Here is a 20,642-nt window from a genome sequence, read left to right as displayed (position 1 = left end):
TATGTACCCATCTCCTCATCTCCTCCTACACGTACCCATCTCCTCATCTCCTCCTACACATACGCATCTCATCTCCTCCTACACGTACCCATCTCATCTCCTCCTATACGTACCCATCTCCTCATCTCCTCCTACATGTACCCATCTCCTCATCTCCTCCTACACATTCCCATCTCCTCATCTCCTCCTACACGTACTCATCTCCTCATCTCCTCCCACACGTACCCATCTCCTCATCTCCTCCTACACATTCCCATCTCCTCATCTCCTCCTACACGTACTCATCTCCTCATCTCCTCCCACACGTACCCATCTCCTCATCTCCTCCCACACGTACCCATCTCCTCATCTCCTCCTACACATTCCCATCTCCTCATCTCCTCCTACACGTACTCATCTCCTCATCTCCTCCTACACGTACTCATCTCCTCATCTCCTCCCACACGTACCCATCTCCTCATCTCCTCCCACACGTACCCATCTCCTCATCTCCTCCTACACGTACCCATCTCCTCATCTCCTCCTACACGTACCCATCTCCTCATCTCCTCCTACACGTACCCATCTCCTCATCTCCTCCGACACGTACCCATCTCATCTCTTCCTACACGTACCCATCTCCTCATCTCCTCCGACACGTACCCATCTCATCTCTTCCTACACGTACCCATCTCCTCATCTCCTCCTACACGTACCCATTTCATCTCCTCCTACACGTACCCATCTCCTCATCTCCTCCTACACGTACCCATCCCATCTCCTCCTACACAAACCCATCTCCTCATCTCCTCCTACACATACCCATCTCATCTCCTCCCACATGTACCCATCTCCTCATCTCCTCTTACACGCACCCATCTCCTCATCTCCTCCTATATGTACCCATCTCCTCATCTCCTCCTACACGTACCCATCTCCTCATCTCCTCCTACACATACGCATCTCATCTCCTCCTACACGTACCCATCTCATCTCCTCCTATACGTACCCATCTCCTCATCTCCTCCTACATGTACCCATCTCCTCATCTCCTCCTACACATTCCCATCTCCTCATCTCCTCCTACACGTACTCATCTCCTCATCTCCTCCCACACGTACCCATCTCCTCATCTCCTCCTACACATTCCCATCTCCTCATCTCCTCCTACACGTACTCATCTCCTCATCTCCTCCCACACGTACCCATCTCCTCATCTCCTCCCACACGTACCCATCTCCTCATCTCCTCCTACACATTCCCATCTCCTCATCTCCTCCTACACGTACTCATCTCCTCATCTCCTCCTACACGTACTCATCTCCTCATCTCCTCCCACACGTACCCATCTCCTCATCTCCTCCTACACATACCCATCTCCTCATCTCCTCCCACATGTACCCTTCTACTGTCACCATCCTGACTTGGAAATATATCACCATCCCTTCAGTCGCTGGGTCAAATTCCTTGAATTCTCTCCCTAACAGCACTGTGGGTGAACTTACACCGTCACTCCCACCTTCTTGAGGGCAATTAGGGATGGGCAATAAATGCTGGCCTAGCCAGCGACACCCACATCCCATTAATGAAAAAAAAAACCTGTCTCCCCACTCCGCCTTGCAGCCCCCATATTGCTCTCTCATGTTATCTCATATTCCTGGCCTCCCACTCCCCTCATGTTCCACTCTGGGTCTCCCCACGTTCACATACCGCCCTGGTCTCCAGTTTCCTAATGCCAGTGTTGGCTGTTCTCTGTAGAGTTCGGAGCTTCTCCTGTAGAAGTCGGCGTTGGTGATGCAACATCACTGCTCCATCCACCACCTGAGAATCATAACTTCCTGTGAGCACACAGCTCTCACTGCAAATTCGTAAAAACAACCCCAGAACTTAGCCACAAGTCACAGCTCAGCACCAGTACTCACACCAGAAAGCCCTGTGCTGTCGGAGGGTCAGCGCTGCGCTGTGAGAGGGTCCGCACAGAGGGAGCACTGCGCTGTGAGAGGGTCCGCACAGCGGGAGCACTGCGTTGTCGGAGGGTCAGCACTGGGGGAGCACTGCGCTGTGAGAGGGTCCGCACAGCGGGAGCACTGCGTTGTCGGAGGGTCAGCACTGGGGCAGCACTACGCTGTGAGAGGGTCCGCACAGCGGGAGCACTGCGCTGTCGGAGGGTCAGCACTGCGCTGTCGGAGGGTCAGCACTGGGGGAGCACTGCGCTGTGAGAGGGTCCGCACAGAGGGAGCACTGCGTTGTCGGAGGGTCAGCACTGCGCTGTCGGAGGGTCAGCACTGGGGGAGCACTGCGCTGTCGGAGGGTCAGCACTGGGGGAGCACTGCGCTGTGAGAGGGTCCGCACAGCGGGAGCACTGCGCTGTCGGAGGGTCAGCACTGGGGCAGCACTACGCTGTGAGAGGGTCCGCACAGAGGGAGCACTGCGTTGTCGGAGGGTCAGCACTGCGCTGTCGGAGGGTCAGCACTGGGGGAGCACTGCGCTGTGAGAGGGTCCGCACAGAGGGAGCACTGCGTTGTCGGAGGGTCAGCACTGCGCTGTCGGAGGGTCAGCACTGCGCTGTCGGAGGGTCAGCACTGGGGGAGCACTGCGCTGTCGGAGGGTCAGCACTGGGGGAGCACTGCGCTGTGAGAGGGTCCGCACAGAGGGAGCACTGCGTTGTCGGAGGGTCAGCACTGCGCTGTCGGAGGGTCAGCACTGGGGGAGCACTGCGCTGTGAGAGGGTCCGCACAGAGGGAGCACTGCGTTGTCGGAGGGTCAGCACTGCGCTGTCGGAGGGTCAGCACTGCGCTGTCGGAGGGTCAGCACTGGGGGAGCACTGCGCTGTGAGAGGGTCCGCACAGCGGGAGCACTGCGCTGTCGGAGGGTCAGCACTGGGGCAGCACTACGCTGTGAGAGGGTCCGCACAGAGGGAGCACTGCGTTGTCGGAGGGTCAGCACTGCGCTGTCGGAGGGTCAGCACTGGGGGAGCACTGCGCTGTGAGAGGGTCCGCACAGAGGGAGCACTGCGTTGTCGGAGGGTCAGCACTGCGCTGTCGGAGGGTCAGCACTGGGGGAGCACTGCGCTGTGAGAGGGTCCGCACAGAGGGAGCACTGCGTTGTCGGAGGGTCAGCACTGCGCTGTCGGAGGGTCAGCACTGCGCTGTCGGAGGGTCAGCACTGGGGGAGCACTGCGCTGTGAGAGGGTCCGCACAGCGGGAGCACTGCGCTGTCGGAGGGTCAGCACTGGGGCAGCACTACGCTGTGAGAGGGTCCGCACAGAGGGAGCACTGCGTTGTCGGAGGGTCAGCACTGCGCTGTCGGAGGGTCAGCACTGGGGGAGCACTGCGCTGTGAGAGGGTCCGCACAGAGGGAGCACTGCGTTGTCGGAGGGTCAGCACTGCGCTGTCGGAGGGTCAGCACTGCGCTGTCGGAGGGTCAGCACTGGGGGAGCACTGCGCTGTCGGAGGGTCAGCACTGGGGAAGCACTGCGTTGTCGGAGGGTCAGCACTGGGGGAGCACTGCGCTGTCGGAAGGTCAGCGCTGGGGGAGCACTGCGCTGTGAGAGGGTCCGCACAGAGGGAGCACTGCGTTGTCGGAGGGTCAGCACTGCGCTGTCGGAGGGTCAGCACTGGGGGAGCACTGCGCTGTCGGAGGGTCAGCACTGGGGAAGCACTGCGTTGTCGGAGGGTCAGCACTGGGGGAGCACTGCATTGTCGGAGGGTCCGCACAGCGGGAGCACTGCGCTGTCGGAGGGTTAGCACTGGGGCAGCACTGCGCTGTGAGAGGGTCCGCACAGCGGGAGCACTGCGCTGTCAGAGGGTCAGCACTGCGCTGTCGGAGGGTCAGCACTGGGGGAGCACTGCGCTGTCGGAGGGTCAGCACTGGGGGAGCACTGCGCTGTGAGAGGGTCCGCACAGCGGGAGCACTGCGTTGTCGGAGGGTCAGCACTGGGGGAGCACTGCGCTGTGAGAGGGTCCGCACAGAGGGAGCACTGCGTTGTCGGAGGGTCAGCGCTGGGGGAGCACTGCGCTGTCGGAGGGTCAGCACTGGGGAAGCACTGCGTTGTCGGAGGGTCAGCACTGGGGGAGCACTGCATTGTCGGAGGGTCCGCACAGCGGGAGCACTGCGCTGTCGGAGGGTTAGCACTGGGGCAGCACTGCGCTGTGAGAGGGTCCGCACAGCGGGAGCACTGCGCTGTCAGAGGGTCAGCACTGCGCTGTCGGAGGGTCAGCACTGGGGGAGCACTGCGCTGTCGGAGGGTCAGCACTGGGGGAGCACTGCGCTGTGAGAGGGTCCGCACAGCGGGAGCACTGCGTTGTCGGAGGGTCAGCACTGGGGGAGCACTGCGCTGTGAGAGGGTCCGCACAGAGGGAGCACTGCGTTGTCGGAGGGTCAGCGCTGGGGGAGCACTGCGCTGTCGGAGGGTCAGCACTGGGGAAGCACTGCGTTGTCGGAGGGTCAGCACTGGGGGAGCACTGCATTGTCGGAGGGTCCGCACAGCGGGAGCACTGCGCTGTCGGAGGGTTAGCACTGGGGCAGCACTGCGCTGTGAGAGGGTCCGCACAGCGGGAGCACTGCGCTGTCAGAGGGTCAGCACTGCGCTGTCGGAGTGTCAGCGCTGGGGGAGCACTGCGCTGTCGGAGTGTCAGCGCTGGGGGAGCACTGCGCTGTCGGAGTATCAGCGCTGGGGGAGCACTGCGCTGTGAGAGGGTCCGCACAGTGGGAGCACTGCGCTGTCGGAGGGTCAGCACAGCGGGAGCACTGCGTTGTCGGATGGTCAGCACTGGGGGAGCACTGCGCTGTCGGAGGGTCAGAGCTGGGGGAGCACTGCGCTGTAAGAGGGTCCGCACAGCGGGAGCACTGCGCTGTCGGAGGGTCAGCGCTGGGGGAGCACTGCGCTGTCGGAGGGTCAGCGCTGGGGGAGCACTGCATTGTCGGAGGGTCAGCACTGGGGGAGCATTGCGCTGTCGGAGGGTCAGCGCTGGGGGAGCACTGCATTGTCGGAGGGTCAGCACTGGGGGAGCACTGCCTTGTCGGAGGGTCAGCACTGGGGGAGCACTGCGCTGTCGGAGGGTCAGCGCTGGGGGAGCGCTGCATTGTCGGAGGGTCAGCACTGGGTAAGCACTGCGCTGTCGGAGTGTCAACACTGGGGGAGCACTGCGCTGTGAGAGGGTCCGCACAGCGGGAGCACTGCGCTGTCGGAGTGTCAGCACTGGGGGAGCACTGCGTTGTGAGAGGGTCCGCAAAGCGGGAGCACTGCGCTGTCGGAGGCTCAGCACTGGGGGAGCACTGCGCTGTGAGAGGGTCCGCACAGCGGGAGCACTGCGCTGTCGGAGGGTCAGCGCTGGGGGAGCACTGCGCTGTCGGAGGGTCAACACTGGGGGAGCACTGCGCTGTCGGAGGGTCAGCACTGGGGGAGTACTGCGCTGTCGGAGTGTCAGCACTGGGGGAGCACTGCGCTGTGAGGGTCCGCACAGTGGGAGCACTGCGCTGTCGGAGGGTCAGCGCTGGGGGAGCACTGCGCTGTCGGAAGGTCAGCGCTGGGGGAGCATTGTGCTGTTGGAGGGTCAGCACTGGGGGAGCACTGCGCTGTCAGAGGGTCAGCGCTGGGGGAGCACTGCGCTGTGAGAGGGTCCGCACAGCGGGAGCACTGCGCTGTCGGAAGGTCAGCGCTGGGGGAGCATTGTGCTGTCGGAGGGTCAGCACTGGGTGAGCACTGCGCTGTCGGAGGGTCAGCACAGCGGGAGCACTGCGCTGTCGGAGGGTCAGCGCTGGGGGAGCACTGCGCTGTCGGAGGGTCAGCGCTGGGGGAGCACTGCGCTGTTGGAGGGTCAGCACTGGGGAAGCACTGCGTTGTCGGAGGGTCAGCACTGGGGGAGCACTGCATTGTCGGAGGGTCCGCACAGCGGGAGCACTGCGCTGTCGGAGGGTTAGCACTGGGGCAGCACTGCGCTGTGAGAGGGTCCGCACAGCGGGAGCACTGCGCTGTCGGAGTGTCAGCGCTGGGGGAGCACTGCGCTGTCGGAGTGTCAGCGCTGGGGGAGCACTGTGCTGTCGGAGTATCAGCGCTGGGGGAGCACTGCGCTGTGAGAGGGTCCGCACAGTGGGAGCACTGCGCTGTCGGAGGGTCAGCACAGCGGGAGCACTGCGTTGTCGGAGGGTCAGCACTGGGGGAGCACTGCGCTGTCGGAGGGTCAGAGCTGGGGGAGCACTGCGCTGTAAGAGGGTCCGCACAGCGGGAGCACTGCGCTGTCGGAGGGTCAGCGCTGGGGGAGCACTGCGCTGTCGGAGGGTCAGCGCTGGGGGAGCACTGCATTGTCGGAGGGTCAGCACTGGGGGAGCATTGCGCTGTCGGAGGGTCAGCGCTGGGGGAGCACTGCATTGTCGGAGGGTCAGCACTGGGGGAGCACTGCATTGTCGGAGGGTCAGCACTGGGGGAGCACTGCGCTGTCGGAGGGTCAGCGCTGGGGGAGCGCTGCATTGTCGGAGGGTCAGCACTGGGTAAGCACTGCGCTGTCGGAGTGTCAACACTGGGGGAGCACTGCGCTGTGAGAGGGTCCGCACAGCGGGAGCACTGCGCTGTCGGAGTGTCAGCACTGGGGGAGCACTGCGTTGTGAGAGGGTCCGCAAAGCGGGAGCACTGCGTTGTCGGAGGGTCAGCACTGGGGGAGCACTGCGCTGTGAGAGGGTCCGCACAGCGGGAGCACTGCGCTGTCGGAGGGTCAGCGCTGGGGGAGCACTGCGCTGTCGGAGGGTCAACACTGGGGGAGCACTGCGCTGTCGGAGGGTCAGCACTGGGGGAGCACTGCGCTGTCGGAGTGTCAGCACTGGGGGAGCACTGCGCTGTGAGGGTCCGCACAGTGGGAGCACTGCGCTGTCGGAGGGTCAGCGCTGGGGGAGCACTGCGCTGTCGGAAGGTCAGCGCTGGGGGAGCATTGTGCTGTTGGAGGGTCAGCACTGGGGGAGCACTGCGCTGTCAGAGGGTCAGCGCTGGGGGAGCACTGCGCTGTGAGAGGGTCCGCACAGCGGGAGCACTGCGCTGTCGGAAGGTCAGCGCTGGGGGAGCATTGTGCTGTCGGAGGGTCAGCACTGGGTGAGCACTGCGCTGTCGGAGGGTCAGCACAGCGGGAGCACTGCGCTGTGAGAGGGTCAGCGCTGGGGGAGCACTGCGCTGTCGGAGGGTCAGCGCTGGGGGAGCACTGCGCTGTCGGAGGGTCAGCGCTGGGGGAGCACTGCATTGTCGGAGGGTCAGCACTGGGGGAGCACTGTGCTGTCGGAGCACTGCTTTGTCGGAGGGTCAGCACTGGGGAAGCACTGCGCTGTCGGAGTGTCAGCACTGGGGGAGCACTGTGCTGTGAGAGGGTCCGCACAGCGGGAGCACTGCGCTGTCGGAGTGACAGCACTGGGGGAGCACTGCGCTGTGAGAGGGTCCGCACAGCGGGAGCACTGCGCTGTCGGAGGGTCAGCGCTGGGGGAGCACTGCATTGTCGGAGGGTCAGCACTGGGGAAGCACTGCGCTGTCGGAGTGTCAGCACTGGGGGAGCACTGCGCTGTGAGAGGGTTCGCACAGCAGGAGCACTGCACTGTCGGAAGGTCAGTGCTGGGGGAGCACTGCGCTGTCGGAAGGTCAGCATTGGAGGAGCACTGCGCTGTCGGAAGGTCAGCACTGGGGGAGCACTGCGCTGTCGGAGGGTCAGCACAGCGGGAGCACTGCGCTGTCGGAGGGTCAGCGCTGGGGGAGCACTGCGCTGTCGGAGGGTCAGCGCTGGGGGAGCACTGCGCTGTCGGAGGGTCAGCGCTGGGGGAGCACTGCGCTGTCGGAGGGTCAGCGCTGGGGGAGCACTGCGCTGTCGGAGGGTCAGCGCTGGGGGAGCACTGCGCTGTCGGAGGGTCAGCGCTGGGGGAGCACTGCGCTGTCGGAGGGTCAGCGCTGGGGGAGCACTGCGCTGTCGGAGGGTCAGTGCTGGGGGAGCACTGCGCTGTCGGAGGGTCAGTGCTGGGGGAGCACTGCGCTGTCGGAGTGTCAGCACTGGGGGAGCACTGCGCTGTGAGGGTCCGCACAGTGGGAGCACTGCGCTGTCGGAGGGTCAGCGCTGGGGGAGCACTGCGCTGTCGGAAGGTCAGCGCTGGGGGAGCATTGTGCTGTTGGAGGGTCAGCACTGGGGGAGCACTGCGCTGTCAGAGGGTCAGCGCTGGGGGAGCACTGCGCTGTGAGAGGGTCCGCACAGCGGGAGCACTGCGCTGTCGGAAGGTCAGCGCTGGGGGAGCATTGTGCTGTCGGAGGGTCAGCACTGGGTGAGCACTGCGCTGTCGGAGGGTCAGCACAGCGGGAGCACTGCGCTGTGAGAGGGTCAGCGCTGGGGGAGCACTGCGCTGTCGGAGGGTCAGCGCTGGGGGAGCACTGCGCTGTCGGAGGGTCAGCGCTGGGGGAGCACTGCATTGTCGGAGGGTCAGCACTGGGGGAGCACTGTGCTGTCGGAGCACTGCTTTGTCGGAGGGTCAGCACTGGGGAAGCACTGCGCTGTCGGAGTGTCAGCACTGGGGGAGCACTGTGCTGTGAGAGGGTCCGCACAGCGGGAGCACTGCGCTGTCGGAGTGACAGCACTGGGGGAGCACTGCGCTGTGAGAGGGTCCGCACAGCGGGAGCACTGCGCTGTCGGAGGGTCAGCGCTGGGGGAGCACTGCATTGTCGGAGGGTCAGCACTGGGGAAGCACAGCGCTGTCGGAGTGTCAGCACTGGGGGAGCACTGCGCTGTGAGAGGGTTCGCACAGCAGGAGCACTGCACTGTCGGAAGGTCAGTGCTGGGGGAGCACTGCGCTGTCGGAAGGTCAGCATTGGAGGAGCACTGCGCTGTCGGAAGGTCAGCACTGGGGGAGCACTGCGCTGTCGGAGGGTCAGCACAGCGGGAGCACTGCGCTGTCGGAGGGTCAGCGCTGGGGGAGCACTGCGCTGTCGGAGGGTCAGCGCTGGGGGAGCACTGCGCTGTCGGAGGGTCAGTGCTGGGGGAGCACTGCATTGTCGGAGGGTCAGCACTGGTGGAGCACTGTGCTGTCGGAGCACTGCTTTGTCGGAGGGTCAGCACAGCGGGAGCACTGTGCTGTGAGAGGGTCCGCACAGTGGGAGCACTGCGCTGTCGGAGTGTCAGCACTGGGGGAGCATTGTGCTGTGAGAGGGTCCGCACAGCGGAAGCACTGCGCTGTCGGAGTGACAGCACTGGGGGAGCACTGCGCTGTGAGAGGGTCCGCACAGCGGGAGCACTGCGCTGTCGGAAGGTCAGTGCTGGGGGAGCACTGCATTGTCGGAGGGTCAGCACTGGGGAAGCACTGCGCTGTCGGAGTGTCAGCACTGGGGGAGCACTGCGCTGTGAGAGGGTCCGCACAGCGGGAGCACTGCGCTGTCGGAGGGTCAGCACTGGGGGAGCACTGCGCTGTGAGAGGGTCCGCACAGCGGGAGCACTGCGCTGTCGGAGGGTCAGCACTGGGGGAGCACTGCGCTGTGAAAGGGTCCGCACAGAGGGAGCACTGCGTTGTTGGAGGGTCAGCACTGGGGGAGCACTGCGCTGTCGGAGGGTCAGCACTGGGGGAGCACTGCGCTGTTGGACGGTCATCGCTGCGCTGTGAGAGGGTCCGCACAGCGGGAGCACTGCGCTGTCAGAGGGTCAGCACGGCACTGTTGGCGGGTCAGCACTGGGGGAGCACTGCGCTGTGAGAGGGTTCGCACAGCAGGAGCACTGCACTGTCGGAACGTCAGTGCTGGGGGAGCACTGCGCTGTCGGAAGGTCAGCGCTGGGGGAGCACTGCGCTGTGAGAGGGTCCGCACAGTGGGAACACTGCGCTGTCGGAAGGTCAGCACTGGAGGAGCACTGCGCTGTCGGAAGGTCAGCACTGGGGGAGCACTGCGCTGTCGGAGGGTCAGCACTGGGGGAGCACTGCATTGTCGGAGGATCAGCGCTGGGGGAGCACCGCGCTGTCGCAGGGTCAGCACTGGGGGAGCACCGCGATGTTGGAGGGTCAGCACTGGGGGAGCACTGCGCTGTCGGAGGGTCAGCACTGGGGGAGCACTGCGCTGTCGGAGGGTCAGCGCTGGGGGTGTACTGCACTGTCGGAGGGTCAGTACAGCGGGAGCACGGCGCTGTCGGAGGTTCAGCGCTGGGGGAGCTCTGCGCTGTCACAGTGTCAGCACTGGGGGAGCACTGCGCTGTCGGAAGGTCAACACAGCAGGAGCACTGCACTGTCGGAAGGTCAGTGCTGGGGGAGCACTGCGCTGTCGGAAGGTCAGCGCTGGGGGAGCATTGCGCTGTCGGAGGGTCAGCACTGGGGGAGCACTGTACTGTAGGAGGGTCAGCACTGGGGGAGCACTGCGTTGTCGGAGGGTCAGTACAGCAGGAGCGCTGCGCTGTTGGAGGGTCAGCAATGGGGGAGCACTGAATTGTCGGAGGGTCAGCAATGGGGGAGCACTGCGCTGTCGGAGGGTCAGCACTGGGGGAGCGCTGCACTGTCGGAGGGTCAACACAGCAGGAGCACTGCACTGTCGGAAGGTCAGTGCTGGGGGAGCACTGCGCTGTCGGAAGGTCAGTGCTGGGGGAGCACTGCACTGTCGGAGGGTCAGCACTGGGGGAGCACTGCGCTGTCGGAGGGTCAACACAGCAGGAGCACTGCACTGTCGGAAGGTCAGTGCTGGGGGAGCACTGCGCTGTCGGAAGGTCAGTGCTGGGGGAGCACTGCACTGTCGGAGGGTCAGCACTGGGGGAGCACTGCGCTGTCGGGAGTTCAGTGCTGGGGGAGCACTGAATTGTCGGAGGGTCAGTACAGCGGGAGCGCTGCGCTGTTGGAGGGTCAGCAATGGGGGAGCACTGCGCTGTCGGAGGGTCAGCACTGGGGGAGCACTGCGCTGTCGGAGTGTCAGCACTGGGGGAGCCCTGCGCTGTCGGAGGGTCAACGCTGGGGGAGCACTGCGCTGTTGGAGGGTCAGCACAGCGGGAGCACTGCACTGTCGGAGGGTCAGCACTGTGGGAGCACTGCGCTGTCAGAGGGCTGCGCTGTCGGAGGGTCAGCGCTGGGGGAGCACTGCGCTGTTGGAGGGTCAGTTCTGGGGGAGCACTGCGCTGTCGGAGGGTCAGCGCTGGGGGAGCACTGCGCTGTCGGAAGGTCAGCGCTGGGGGAGCACTGCGCTGTCGGAGGGTCAGCACAGCAGGAGCGCTGTGCTGTCCTGCCAGAGGGTTGGTACTGAGAGAACGCTGCTGCCGGAGGGGCAGCACTGAGGGAGTGCTGCACTGCCAGAGAGGCAATATTGAGGGAGTGCTGCACTGCCAGAGGGGCAGTATTGAGGGAGTGCTGCACCATTGGAGGGGCAGTACTGAGGGAGTGCTGCACTGTCAGAGGGTGAGTACTGAGGGAGCGCTGCGCTGTCAGAGGGTCAGTACTGAGGGAGTGCTGCACCGCCGGAGGGTCAGAACTGAGAGAATGCTGCACTGCCAGAGGGGCAGTACTGAGGGAGTGCTGCACTACCAGAGGGGCAGTACTGAGGGAGTGCTGCACTGTCAGAGGGGCAGTACTGAGGGAGTGCTGCACTGCCAGAGGGGCAGTACTGAGGGAGTGCTGCACTGTCAGAGGGTCAGTACTGAGGGAGCGCTGCACTGTCAGAGGGTCAGTACTGAGGGAGCGCTGCACTGTCAGAGGGTCAGTACTGAGGGAGTGCTGCACTGCCAGAGGGGCAGTACTGAGGGAGTGCTGCACTGTCAGAGGGTCAGTACTGAGGGAGCGCTGCGCTGTCAGAGGGTCAGTACTGAGGGAGTGCTGCACTGTCAGGGGGTCAGTACTGAGGGAGTGCTGCACTGTCAGAGGGTCAGTACTGAGGGTGTGCTGCACTGTCAGAGGATCAGTACTGAGGGAGTGCTGCACTGCCAGAGGGTCAGAACTGAGAGAATGCTGCACTGTCAGAGGGTCAGTACTGAGGGAGTGCTGCACTGTCGGAGGGTCAGTACTGAGGGAGTGCTGCACTGTCAGAGGGTCAGTACTGAGGGAGTGCTGCACTGTCAGAGGGTCAGTACTGAGGGAGTGCTGCACCGCCGGAGGGTCAGTACTGAGGGAGTGCTGCACTGTCAGAGGGTCAGTACTGAGGAAGTGCTGCACTGTCAGAGGGTCAGTACTGAGGGAGTGCTGCATTGTCGGAGGGTCAGTACTGAGGGAGTGCTGCACTGTCAGAGGGTCAGTACTGAGGGAGTGCTGCACTGTCAGAGGGTCAGTACTGAGGGAGTGCTGCACTGCCAGAGGGGCAGTACTGAGGGAGTGCTGCATTGCTGGAGAATCAGTACTGAGTAACTGCAGTACTTGTTGATGTTTTCGGGTGGATGTAAAAGACACTCACGTCTGTTAGCTGTCCAAGCTGCTTCGACAGCCTCTGAGAGTCAGATAGTGACTTCAATCCACCATTGAGCCGCACAGAGAGAGAATCAACTTCCTCGACCAGCACCCGACCCACCTCTCGAGCCTGGGGCACAGGGGAATAAGAAAAAGTCAAGGCCATAAGTCTGCCAGATACACATACTTCTCAGCAAAGGTATGTATTTATTTTAGTTTTATTTTTCACAATTTCAGTGCAATTGTGAGGACATGGAAACAGAGCTAGCTAAACTGAACTGGCAAATTAGTTAATGGTTGGGTCAATAGAGATGCAGTGGCAGACATTTAAGAGGATATTTCAGAATAGGTCAGAAAGTATGTTGTGAAGAGGACATGAGGTTGCAGATGGATATAGATAGGCTGAGTGAGTGGGCCAACATCTGGCAAATGGAGTTTAATGTGGGAAAATGGAAAGTGGTTCACTTTGGCAGGAAGAACAAAAAAAGCAGAGCTGCATAATTCTGAGGTGCAGAGGGATCTAGGTGCTCTAGTACAAGTCAAAATATTTGTATGCCGGTACTACAAGTAATTAAGGCGGCTAATGGAATGCTATCCTTTATCACGAGAGGAATTGAACATAAAAGTAAGGATAAAAACAAAAAAACTGCGGATGCTGGAAATCCAAAACAAAAACAGAATTGCCTGCTGAGTTTTTCCAGGTAATTCTGGTTTTTTTTATAAAAGTAAGGATGTTCTGCTTCAGTTATACAGGACATTGGTGAGACCGCACCTTGAATACTCTGTGCAATTTTGGTCTCTTTATTTCAGGAAGGATGTAAATGCATTGGAGGCGGTTCAGAGGAGGTTTACTAGATTGATACCTGGAATGAGTGGGTTGTCTTATGAGGAAAGGCTGGACAGACTGGGCTTGCTCCACTGGGGTTTAGAAGAGTGAGGGGTGATTTGATTGAAGTATACAAGATCCCGAACGGCCTTGACAAGATGGACGTCAAAAGGATGTTTCCTCTTGTGGGTGAGTCCAGAACTAGGGGTCGCCCTTTTAGGACAGAGATGAGGAAAAATGTTTTCTCTCAGAGGGTTGCGCGAGTTTGGAATTCTCTGCCTCAGAAGGTGGTGGAGGTGGGGTCATTGAATATTTTTAAGGCAGAGGTAGATAGTTTCTTGTTAGGTAAGGAATCAAAGGTGAACGGGGTTAGAATGGAATGTGGAAATCGAAACACAAGATCAGCCATGATCTTATTGAATGGCGGAGCAGGCTCAAGCCGAATGGTCTACTCCTACTCCTATTTCTTATGGTTTTAATACACAGAATAGATACATTCCAACAAGAAAGGAAAATTTCAAGGGGAGGACCCACCATCTGTGGTTAACTAAAAAAGTTCAAGATAGCATCAAACTTAAAGAAAAAACATAACTGCAGAGATGGGTGTCAGGTCTGAAGATTGGACAGAATATAAAAAAAACAAAGAATGACTAGAAGGAGAGAAAAATTAGAATACAAGAGAAAGCTAGCTTCAAATATAAAGATGGATAGTAAGAGTTTCTATAGATACTTAAAAAATAAAGTTAACAAAGTGAGCGCTGGTCCTATAGAAAGTGAGTCTGGGGAATTGATAATGGAACATAAAGAGATGGCAGATGAATTTAACTGGTATTTTTGCATCAGTCTTCACTAAAGAAGATACAAGTAACATCCCAGAAATAACTGTAAATCAGGAATTGGAAGGGATGGAGGAACTCAGGAAAATAGTACTGAGCAAATTGTTGGGGCTGTGGGCTGACAAGTCCCCAGGTCCTGATGGACTTCATTCTAGGGTCTTAAAAGAAGTGTCTCATGAAATAGTTGATGCATTAGTTTTAATTTTCCAAAATTCCCTAGATTTGGGGAAGGTTCCATTAGATTGGAAAGTAGCAAATATAACACCTATATTCAAAACGGGAGACAGAAAGCAGGAAACTACAGGCCAGTTAGCTTAACATCCGCCATAGGGAAAATGTTGGAAACTATTATTAAAGATGTTATAGCAGGGCACTTAAAAAAATTCAAGGCAATCAGGCAGAATCAACATGGTTTTGTGAAAGGGAATCATGTTTAACCAATTTATTGGAGTTCTTGAAAGGAATCACATGTGCTGTGGATAAAGGGGAACTGGTGGATGTACTGGGAATTGAATACAAAAGTAGGGAGGTTCAGTTGTACAGGGCACTAGTGAGTCCACATCTAGGGTACAGTGTACAGGACAAAAACAGAATTACCTGGAAAAACTCAGCAGGTCTGGCAGCATCAGCGGAGAAGAAAAGAGTTGATGTTTCGAGTCCTCATGACCCTTCGACAGAACTTGAGTTCGAGTCCAAGAAAGAGTTGAAATATAAGCTGGTTTAAGGTGTGTGTGTGGGGGGCGGAGAGATAGAGAGACAGAGAGGTGGAGGGGGGGGGGTGGTGTGGTTGTAGGGACAAACAAGCAGTGATAGAAGCAGATCATCAAAAGATGTCAACGACAATAGTACAATAGAACACATAGGTGTTAAAGTTAAAGTTGGTGATATTATCTAAACGAATGTGCTAATTAAGAATGGATGGTAGGGCACTCAAGGTATAGCTCTAGTGGGGTTTTTTTTTTATTTTTTTTAAATAATGGAAATAGGTGGGAAAAGGAAAATCTTTATAATTTATTGGAAAAAAAAGGGAAGGGGGAAACAGAAAGGGGGTGGGGAAGGGGGAGGGAGCTCACGACCTAAAGTTGTTGAATTCAATATTCAGTCCGGATGGCTGTAAAGTGCCTAGTCGGAAGATGAGGTGTTGTTCCTCCAGTTTGCGTTGGGCTTCACTGGAACAATGCAGCAAGCCAAGGACAGACATGTGGGCAAGAGAGCAGGGTGGAGTATTAAAATGGCAAGCGACAGGGAGGTTTGGGTCATTCTTGCGGACAGACTGCAGGTGTTCTGCAAAGCGGTCGCCCAGTTTACGTTTGGTCTCTCCAATGTAGAGGAGACCACATTGGGAGCAACGAATGCAGTAGACTAAGTTGGGGGAAATGCAAGTGAAATGCTGCTTCACTTGAAAGGAGTGTTTGGGTCCTTGGACAGTGAGGAGAGAGGAAGTGAAGGGGCAGGTGTTGCATCTTTTGCGTGGGCATGGGGTGATGCCATAGGAGGGGGTTGAGGAGTAGGGGGTGATGGAGGAGTGGACCAGGGTGTCCCGGAGGGAGCGATCCCTATGGAATGCCGATAAGGGGGGTGAAGGGAAGATGTGTTTGGTGGTGGCATCATGCTGGAGTTGGCGGAAATGGCGGAGGATGATCCTTTGAATACGGAGGCTGGTGGGGTGATAAGTGAGGACAAGGGGGACCCTATCATGTTTCTGGGAGGGAGGAGAAGGCGTGAGGGCGGATGCGCGGGAGATGGGCCGGACACGGTTGAGGGCCCTGTCAACGAGCGTGGGTGGAAAACCTCGGTTAAGGAAGAAGGAGGACATGTCAGAGGAACTGTTTTTGAATGTAGCATCATCGGAACAGATGCGACAGAGGCGAAGGAACTGAGAGAATGGGATGGAGTCCTTACAGGAAGCGGGGTGTGAGGAGCTGTAGTCGAGATAGCTGTGGGAGTCGGTGGGTTTGTAATGGATATTGGTGGACAGTCTATCACCAGAGATTGAGACAGAGAGGTCAAGGAAGGGAAGGGAAGTGTCAGAGATGGACCACGTGAAAATGATGGAGGGGTGGAGATTGGAAGCAAAATTAATAAATTTTTCCAAGTCCCGACGAGAGCATGAAGCGGCACCGAAGTAATCATCGACGTACCGGAGAAAGAGTTGTGGAAGGGGGCCGGAGTAGGACTGCAACAAGGAATGTTCCACATACCCCATAAAGAGACAGGCATAGCTGGGGCCCATGCGGGTACCCATAGCCACACCTTTTATTTGGAGGAAGTGAGAGGAGTTGAAGGAGAAATTGTTCAGCGTGAGAACAAGTTCAGCCAGACGGAGGAGAGTAGTGGTGGATGGGGATTGTTCGGGCCTCTGTTCGAGGAAGAAGCTAAGGGCCCTCAGACCATCCTGGTGGGGGATGGAGGTGTAGAGGGATTGGACGTCCATGGTGAAGAGGAAGCGGTTGGGGCCAGGGAACTGGAAATTGTTGATGTGACGTAAGGTGTCAGAGGAATCACGGATGTAGGTGGGAAGGGACTGGACAAGGGGAGAGAGAAGGGAGTCAAGATAACGAGAAATGAGTTCTGTGGGGCAGGAGCAAGCTGAGACGATCGGTCTACCGGGGCAGTTCTGTTTGTGGATTTTGGGTAGGAGATAGAAGCGGGCCGTCCGAGGTTGGGCGACTATCAGGTTGGAAGCTGTGGGAGGGAGATCCCCAGAGGAGATGAGGTCAGTGACAGTCCTGGAAACAATGGCTTGATGTTTAGTGGTGGGGTCATGGTCCAGGGAGAGGTAGGAGGAAGTGTCTGCGAGTTGACGCTCAGCCTCCGCGAGGTAGAGGTCAGTGCAGGGTTGGTCACATTATTTAAGGAAGGAAGGAAGAAATGCATTGGAAGCAGTTCAGAGAAAGCTTACTAAACTAATACTTGGAATGGGCAGGTTGTCTTATGAGGAAAGGTTGGACAAGCTAGGCTTGAATCCACTGGAGTTTAGAAGAGTAAGACGTGACTTGATCCTGAGGGGTCTTGACAGGGTGGATCTGGAGAGGATGTTTCCTCTTGTGGGAGAATCTAGAACTAAGGGTCACTGTTTAAAAATAAGGGGTCGCCCATTTAGGACAGAGATGAGGAGAATTTTTTCCCTCAGAGTTGAGTGTCTTTGGAACTCTCTTCCTCAAACTGTGATGGAAACAGAGTGAATATTTTTAAGACAGAGCTAGATAGGTTCTTGATTAACAAGAGGGTAAAAGGTTATCGGGGGTAAGCAGGATTGTGCAGCGGAGGTTACAATCAGATCAGACATGATTTTATTGAATAGCAGAGCAGGCTCGAGTTGCCTACTCCTGCTCCTAATGTGTAGGTCACCCCAAAGTGGTTTACAATCAATGATGTGCGTCAATTTAGGAAACACAGCAGCCAATTTGTGCACAGCAAGCACCCACAAACAGCAATGTAATAACAAATAGATAATCTATTTTAGAGATGTTGTTAGAAGGGTAAATATTGGCCAAGATATCGGGGAGGACAGTTGTGCAAGTTTTGTTTCCTTTATCAATTCTCGGGATGTGAGTGTTGTTGGCAAGGAGCTGCAGTCGGGATACTCTCCAATTGAACTGGGCTGGGACTAGTGTCCTGGAGAATTGTATAACTCGGGTGTAGAAAGGGCTTTAATCTAAATAGCTGGGGAGGATTCATGTGAGGGGAGATGTGGAAAGTTAACGAGAAGTGACAAGATAATGGTGCAGGGTAGCAATATGAGTAACGAAAACCAGAGTGTGCAGGAAGGGGCAGAGCATACAAACACAGGAGTAAACCAGCAAACAGGATCAAGGTGAGAAAACTGGATGAAAAGATACAATTGAAAGCTCTTTTTCTGAATGCATGCAGCATTCCTAAGAAAATATGTGAATTGAAAGTGCAATATGAAATAAATGGTTATGATTTGATTGCCATTTAAGAGATGTGGTTGCAAAGTGACCAAAGTCCCATAATTGCATATTCAAGGGTATATAACATTTCGGAAAGATAGGAAGAAAGGAAATGTGGTTGAGCTCAGTAATGAAGGATGAGATCAGTACAATAGTGAGAAATGATCTTGGCTCGGATGATCAAGATGTAGAACCAGTTTGGAAGGAAATAAGAAATAGCAAAGGAAAAGTCCCTGGTGGGAGTAGTTTACAGGCCTCTTGACAGTAGCTACACTGTAGGATGGACTATAAATCAAGAAGTAATGGGGGCCTATAAGAAAGGTACTGCAATAATCATGACAAATTTAAATCTTCATATAGGCTGAACAAATCAAACTGGCAAAGGAAGCTAGCCTGGATGATGAGTTCATAGAAAGTATTCAGGACAGTTTCTTAGAATAGCCCATTCTGGAACCTATCAGCGAACAGGCTATTTTTAGACCTGTCAATGTGAAATCACAGTATCAGAGTGCATAAGAGGCCCTTTGGCCCATCAAGTCTGCACCGACACGTGAGAAACACCTGACCTACCTACCTAATCCCATTTACCAGCACTCAGCCCATAGCCTTGAATGTTATGACGTGTCAAGTGCTCATCCAGGTACTTTTTAATGGATGTGAGGTAACCTGCCTCCACCACCCTCCCAGGCAGCGCATTCCAGACCCTCATCACCCTCTGGGTAAAAAAGTTTTTCCTCACATCCCCCCTAAACCTCCTGCACCTCACCTTGAACTTATGTCCCATCGTGACTGACCTTTCAACTAAGGGGAACAGCTGCTCCCTATCCACCCTGTCCATGCCCCTCATAATCTTGTATACCTCGAACAGGTCACCCCTCAGTCTTCTCTGCTCCAATGAAAACAACCCAAGTCTATCCAACCTCGCTTCATAACTTAAATGTTTCATCCCCGGCAACATCCTGGTGAATCTCCTCTGCACCCCCTCCAGTGCAGTCACATCCTTCCTATAATGTGGCGACCAGAACTGCACACAGTACTCCAGCTGTGGCCTCACCAAGGTTCTATACAACTCCAACATGACCTCCCTACTTTTGTAATCTATGCCTCGATGGATAAAGGCAAGTGTCCCATATGCCTTTTTCACCACCTCACAGATGAGACAGGATTAATTGATGATCTCATATTAGAGGGTCATTTAGGTAAGAGTGATCATAAATAATAGAATTTCACATTCAGCTTGATAGTTAGAAACTAAGGTCTGAAACTAGTGTCTTAAACTCAAATAAAGGCAAATAAATGCAAAGGTATTAAAACAGAATTGGATACAGTTGACAGGGAAAATAGGTTAAAAGACTAGAGAAGCAGTAGCAAATTTTAAGGAGTTGATAAAGATGAGAAGGATGTGGCATTTGTGGCTAAGTAAGGAAGTTAAGGATGGCATCAAATTCAAAGAAATGGCATAAAATGGAAAAATTTTAGAAACTAGAAAAGGCTAGAAATCCTGTGGTGAGTAACTCACCTCCAGACTCCCCAAAACCTGCCAACATCTACAAGACACAAGTCAGGAGTGTGATGGAATATTCTCCACTTGCCTGGATGAGTGCAGCTCCCACAACACTCAAGAAGCTCGACACCACCCAGGACAAAGCATCACTTGATTGGCACCCCATCCACAAACATTCACTCCCTCCACCACTGATGCACAGTGATAGTAATGTGTACCATCTACAAGACGCACTGCAGAAACTCACCAAGCCTCCTTAGACAGCACCTTCAAAAACCACGACCACTACCATCTAGAAGGACAAGGGCAGCAGACAGATGGGAATACCACCACCACAATGATTCCCCCCAAGCCAATCACCATCCTGACTTGGAAATATATTGCCGGTTCCTTCACTGTCGCTGGGTCAGAATCCTGGAACTCCTTTCCTAACAGCACTGTGGGTGTACCTACACCACATGGACTGCAGTGGTTCAAGAAGGCAGATCACCACCACCTTCTCAAGGGCAATTAGGAACAGGCAATAAATAAATGCTGGCTTCGCCAGTGACACCCATAACTCATAAATAAATAAAAAGAATAAAGAGAGAGAAATCGAAGTATGAGAGAAAACTATCAAGACATATAAAACAGTAAAAGCTTCTACAAGTATATAAAAAGGAAGAGAGTAGTGATCATGAGCATTGATCCCTATAAAGGATGAGACTGGGGAGTTCAGGGATAGACGGTAGCATAGTGGTAATGTCACTGGACCAGTAATCTAGAGGCCTGGGCTAATGCCCTGGGGACATGGGTTCAAATCCCACCATGGCAGCTGGTGGAATTTAAATTCAATTAATCAAATCCACAATTGAAAGCAAGTCTGGTCAATGGTGACCATGTAACTATCATCAATTGTTCCAAAAACCCACCTGGTTGACTGGTGTCCTTTAGGGAAGGAAATCTGCTGTCCTTACCCAGTCTGGCCTACATGTGTTTCAGAGCCACAGCAATGGCTGAACAAACCACTCAGTTCAAGGGCAATTAGGTATGGGCAACATGCCCACATACCATGAAAGAATAAAGAAAATTAATCATGGGAAGCAAGGAAATGGCAGAGACTTTGAACAAGCATTTTGTATCTGTCTTCACAGTAGAAGACACAAAAAGTGCCCCAAGAATAGTATAAAAGCAGGAGGATGGAGGGTGGTGCATGGAGGGAGAGAGCAACTTCAAATAATCACTATGACTATACA

General features: G+C 56.2%; 1 protein-coding gene across 1 annotated transcript in view; it reads right to left on the bottom strand.

Annotated features, from left to right (window-relative positions):
- The window catches only part of aars2 (alanyl-tRNA synthetase 2, mitochondrial (putative)), a 426,588-nt gene that overhangs the window by 189,179 nt on the left and 216,767 nt on the right, over nt 1-20,642 (bottom strand). Inside the window, exons 18-19 of the mRNA XM_041188171.1 lie at nt 12,335-12,457; nt 1,690-1,800 (exon numbers count right to left, since the gene is read on the bottom strand). Coding sequence (XP_041044105.1) covers nt 1,690-1,800; nt 12,335-12,457 — 234 coding nt within the window. The remainder of the gene's footprint in view (nt 1-1,689; nt 1,801-12,334; nt 12,458-20,642) is intronic.

The sequence above is a fragment of the Carcharodon carcharias genome, chromosome 5, assembly GCF_017639515.1.
Source record: "Carcharodon carcharias isolate sCarCar2 chromosome 5, sCarCar2.pri, whole genome shotgun sequence".
Classification (NCBI taxonomy): domain Eukaryota; kingdom Metazoa; phylum Chordata; class Chondrichthyes; order Lamniformes; family Lamnidae; genus Carcharodon; species Carcharodon carcharias.
The sequence above is the reverse complement of the archived record's forward strand: the minus strand, read 5'-3'. Positions and strand labels throughout refer to the sequence as shown.